A 4,786-nucleotide genomic window follows, 5' to 3' on the forward strand; every position below is an offset into this window, starting at 1 on the left:
GGTGTTCTCCAGCTGTTTTGTGGACTCTAAATCCTAGAATCCTTTGATATTGGTCATAATGAATAGAACTGTTATAGTCCAAAATATCCGATTATGTTGTTAACCCAAGTTCTAGATAAAAAGTCAGCATTAACTATTTGTACCTGTAGCTTCTAGAAAGACAGAAAAAGAACAGACAAACACCTGTTCTATAATTCATCTGAAACTTGAGAAGTCTTTTTAAAGTCACTAGTGGAACAATCCAGTAAACAGGGGCAAAAAACCAAGAAGGCAGCTGAATAAAACCTTTTTTTAATTTTATTTACACATCCCAAGTTCACCAAAACCCTTGTATTACTTGGGACTCCAGTAATACTAAAGTGCAAAGGTCCATGCATTATAAGCCAGAGTCTCTTTTAATCCACAGAAGATTCGTGTAGAACAGGAGACTTGTGCTTTCGAAGCACTTCTAGTTTTGTTGTATCTAAGCTGAATAGTTTCATATGGTCTTTTAAGATCTTCTTCAAATGCCCTTTAATTTCAGAAGCAGGTTTCAATCATTTCAACAATGCAAAGTTTCCCATTTGCCAAACTCAAAGATACAGTACATAGACAATGATTCAGTTTTAGAATCTCCTTACAGTGGAACTGACCACTTTTACCAAGGCTTTCATAAGAGAGAGAGGCAATATTCAATATACATAAGAAACGCAACTGGCAAGGTTGTGATGCCATCAACTATGAAGGCCTTGTCACTGGATGAGTCTCTTAGGCCCTAAGAGCATAGTGAGTTACTCCGAATCCAGGTCTTCCAACCCATCATACTCAAACTCTCGTAAGGCATCGGCCTGATATTTCTCCCATGTTCTCCTGATATAGCCATGGTCTTCATCACTGATGCTCCCATTCTCGGATTCTAGAGGAAAACAGAAATTTGATACCATATAGCAAAGGTTTTACAAATTATGATTACTGGTTATTTCTGGCATTTTATGGATGTCTTGATTTCAACCTTTTCCCCTACTACTTCAGGGACTGGGAATCTGTGGCCCTTCAAATACTGAATGTCAGCTCCCCATATCATTGATGGCCAATGGTGACCATCACTGATAGCCACTTAGCATGGCTCTGGTCACTGAACATGCTCCATGGAACTAATGGAAACTGGAGTCCAGAAACCCTCTGGAAGTTTCCCCAAACTTGCAATACGTTTTCATAAACAAGAGTCTGGCCAGAACTTAAAACTAGCAAACAATATTAACAACAGTATTGTGGCAAAAAACATATTTATGGCATGTGCCTATCTCATCCTTGTTTATATCTAATTGAAACATGCGTGCGTGTATGTGCCTTCATGCTGCCAGTTGACTTAACAGTGACTCTTTGGTTTTCAGAGGGTTTTCTTAGGCAAGGGCTCCTCAGAGGTGGTATTACCAGTTCTTCCCTCCGAAACAGAGCCTACAGCAACTGGTACTTGTTGGCTGTCTCCCATACAAGTACTAACCCTGCTTGGCTTCTCAGATCAGAAGGGATCTGGTGAAGCAAATACAACTTGCTAACATTGTTAACCAAGGTAGCAATACCACCTTTATCTTCATCAGGAAGAAAGTCATCTTCATCTGGGTAGTCATTGCGCCAGTTATCCTCATTGTTTTCATCATCCTCATCATCATATATCTCTTCTGAGATGCGCTCTTCATCCACCTGCATGCCAATATTAAAAGTCATTCTCAAAGAAAGAAAGCCCCACATATCAAGCAATAAATCAAAAGGAAAAAAGAGAGAGCATGATGGATCCTTGCAGTGTATTATTTTGCATCTACCAAACTTGGGAGGGTTGTTGGAAGCCATTTTGGAAGCCTTAGTCACCATTTTGGCTACCACTGGAAATCATCAACCCAGGGATTGCTGATGAATGTGAACAGTCAAACTCCATATCAATTCCTTTTTGTTTTATGTGTGTCTGCTTGCCACGGAGTAGCAATGTCCCTGACACCCCAATAGTCTCTACTTGAGCCTGCTATTCATTTAGGCACATTCCCCACGGATAAAGATTTCCAGAAAGGCACCTGTCTGAGCAATCACTTAACTCCTGAATATGCAAAACTAAACAACAAATGGCATCCAGATTTCTTTCTAACTAATGCTATGGACCACATTCTATTTGGCTAGAAAGACCTTCCAGAGGCATGTTTCAGACTGCCAAAATAAAGCTGCTTCGGGTCTCTTTCGAGGTATGCTATTTAAATGATGCATGCATCCTAATAATCCAGAAGCAGCACCAAAAGCTGCACTCCAGTGCTTAGGAATGGAGTGTGGCTTTGGCGCGACCTCCGGACTCTTAGGACCCATGCATCATTTAAATAGCATACCTCCAAAGAGACCTGAAGCAGCTTTGTTTTGGCAGTCTGTAACAGGCCAGTGTTTCCTATGCTTTCACCACTTCTAACCTTGCAACTTGCTTACCAGTTCACAGTCCTGAGTATAGGGTTGCACAGACAGAATGTTTTCAATCCATCCCGGGGATGCCGTTTCCATATAGTAGATATCGTAAACATACTCCCCTTCTTTTGAGCTGTGCTCTTCTTCTTTATTACTGTCAGACACCGTTAAACGCTGACGAATCATCTCCACAGCATTGCACAGAATCACATCTGGGTCATCTGGCTTCTGTGGGATTGAAGCAGCATTATTGTCATGGAGCACAGAGTCCATTAAAACAAGCAACAGTGATATTAATATGGGATTTAGTTTAAAATCTTCTACCAAGTTAGTTTCAATGCAGCTGAACACCACAAACAAATAAACAGTTGGTACTTTCCTACCGAAAGGTGAATCTCCTCAAGGAGAACAGACCTTTGTGGACCACAATCGTATTTTAAAGACATGCTTCATTACACTGCTGGAGCTGCACTAGGGAACATGATGGTCACTTGCCAGTTCCCATTCTGGCTTCATGTCAGCACAAACAGCATTTAAAATCAGAAGAGACACAGCTGCAGTGTCACAGGCTGTACCTCTTGCACTTCATGCCCTTTTGAACTATTTGCCTTTTCTGTATCCATGAAGATAACACTCCACACACCTGGCAAAATGATCTCTAGCCCCAGAAAACCTATGCCGAAATGTGCTTTTCAAAACTATTATTATTCAGCACTGTGTCCAAATGCTGGCATCTAGTGGTGAGCCAAGAGAAAACGTACAGAGCATTAATACTTGACTGTCAATCTATCCAGGCCACCGAATAAAGGAACGGTAACAATGGGCCCAAACAGACAGGCCAAAATAAAGCTGCTTTGGGTCACTTTGGAGGTATGCTGCTTAAATGATGCATGTGCCCTAAAAGTCCAGAAGCCACACCAAAGCCATGTTCCAATCCTAAAGACAGGAGCGCAGCTTTGGCGCAGCTTCTGGCCTCTTAAGATGCATGTGTCATTTAAACAGCATATCTCCAAAGTGACCCGAAGCAGCTTTATTTTGGCCTGTCTGTTTGGGCCCATTGAAAGGTTCAGATTGGGTTTGAGGATTATGAACACAGAAAGAACCACTCAGAGCCCAGGAGCAACCTGCAAATCGAGGTCTTTCTCCCCGTCGTCTTCTTGTACGATATCAAACAACTGGAATTCGCCACATGAACCCGAGGGAGAAGCGTCATTTTTGGCTCTGGAGTCCAAGCGGCCGCCGTCCCCGTTTGTATCACCAGCGGCGCTTTCTCCGTCTGCAAAATCTGGGCGATGGCTGGCAACCAGTCGGTAGCGGCTTTCTTGCCTTCTGGCCCTCTTTGAAGAGCGGAGGTCCTCGGCGACTCTCTGGCCGCTTCCTAAGGAAGGCCGCAGGAGCTGGGCCGCTCTGCCTTTGGCGATGGCGTCACGAACGTACTTCTGGACTGGCTCTTCCTAAAACAAAGACAACAACAACAACAATAATACATGTTCAGTCTCAAAACCGGACGGACAGCAACCTCCGCTGCGATTCGTGTTGAATTGCTCTTCTTTTTGTGTGGCGCAGTGCTTTGTGTCGGATCATGACTCTACAGAGACCAGGATTCGAATCTTGGTTCAGACAATGGAAAGCCACTGGGTGACCCTGGGCAAGTCACACTCTCTCAGTCTCAGCTGAAAGGCCATTGCTTTTAATTGGACGGTTCCCTGTATGTCTAGGCTGCAGAAGGGAAGGCTAAGGGGTGTCATCGTGAGGATGGAGCAAGCTTGTTTTCTGCTGCTCCAGAGAATAGGACTCAGCAATGGATGGAAGCTGCAGGGAATGAACTACAACTCCCAGAATTCCTGAACATCGAGCATGACTGACTGGAGCTTCTGGGAATTGAAGTCCAACAGGGGCCCAAGCCTCACCTCCGAGGCCACGGTGGCCACCAGCTTGAACAGCTTCTCCTCCACTCCATCCTCTCCTCCGGCCGAAGCGGCGGTTCCTTCTTCTCCTCCTCCTTCCTCGCTCCGGAGCCGCTTACAGGCCAAGACTAAAGCCTCCGCCGGCGGCAAGGCCCCGCGCCGTTTCCTCTTCACGCGGAGCACCGCCGCGCTCTCCATGGCAACCGGACCAGGCCGCGCGCAAGGAATGATGGGAAAGAGACGTACGCAGAGCTTTTCACACACCCAAGCCACGCCCCTTGGCTGGGACTGATCGAGACTTCTCGACCTAAGCTCCGCCCCCTGGTGCACGTAACATTTTGGATACGCCCCACGCCCCGCCCCTTGGCTGGGATTGGTCGAGCCTGGCCTATCTAAGCTCCGCCTTATCTCTTTGGCATTGACGCTTTTAAAAAGGGGCGGGGCGAAAGTAAGGGGGT

At 45.4% G+C, this 4,786-nt stretch overlaps 1 protein-coding gene across 1 annotated transcript; it reads right to left on the reverse strand.

Moving 5' to 3' along the window:
• Positions 1-270: 270 nt before the first annotated feature.
• Positions 271-4,550, reverse strand: SLC7A6OS (solute carrier family 7 member 6 opposite strand). The gene is made up of 5 exons (XM_042438035.1): positions 4,332-4,550; positions 3,546-3,875; positions 2,446-2,649; positions 1,566-1,683; positions 271-895 (listed from the first exon to the last, which is right to left on the reverse strand). The coding sequence occupies exons 1-5, from the start codon at positions 4,524-4,526 to the stop codon at positions 771-773; spliced, it is 972 nt and encodes a 323-aa protein (XP_042293969.1). The 5' UTR covers positions 4,527-4,550; the 3' UTR covers positions 271-770.
• Between the last annotated feature and the right edge of the window lie 236 nt (positions 4,551-4,786).

Source organism: Sceloporus undulatus, chromosome 8 (assembly GCF_019175285.1).
Source record: "Sceloporus undulatus isolate JIND9_A2432 ecotype Alabama chromosome 8, SceUnd_v1.1, whole genome shotgun sequence".
Classification (NCBI taxonomy): Eukaryota; Metazoa; Chordata; class Lepidosauria; order Squamata; family Phrynosomatidae; genus Sceloporus; species Sceloporus undulatus.

Coding starts and splice junctions, on each gene's coding strand:
- SLC7A6OS (XM_042438035.1), bottom strand. CDS start 4,526: ATGGAGAGCGCGGCGGTGCTCCGCGTGAAGAGGAAACGGCGCGGGGCC. Junction 3,876..4,331: donor TGGCCACCGTGGCCTCGGAG/GTGAGGCTTGGG, acceptor TCTTTGTTTTAG/GAAGAGCCAGTCCAGAAGTA. Junction 2,650..3,545: donor AGAAAGACCTCGATTTGCAG/GTTGCTCCTGGG, acceptor TCAATCCCACAG/AAGCCAGATGACCCAGATGT.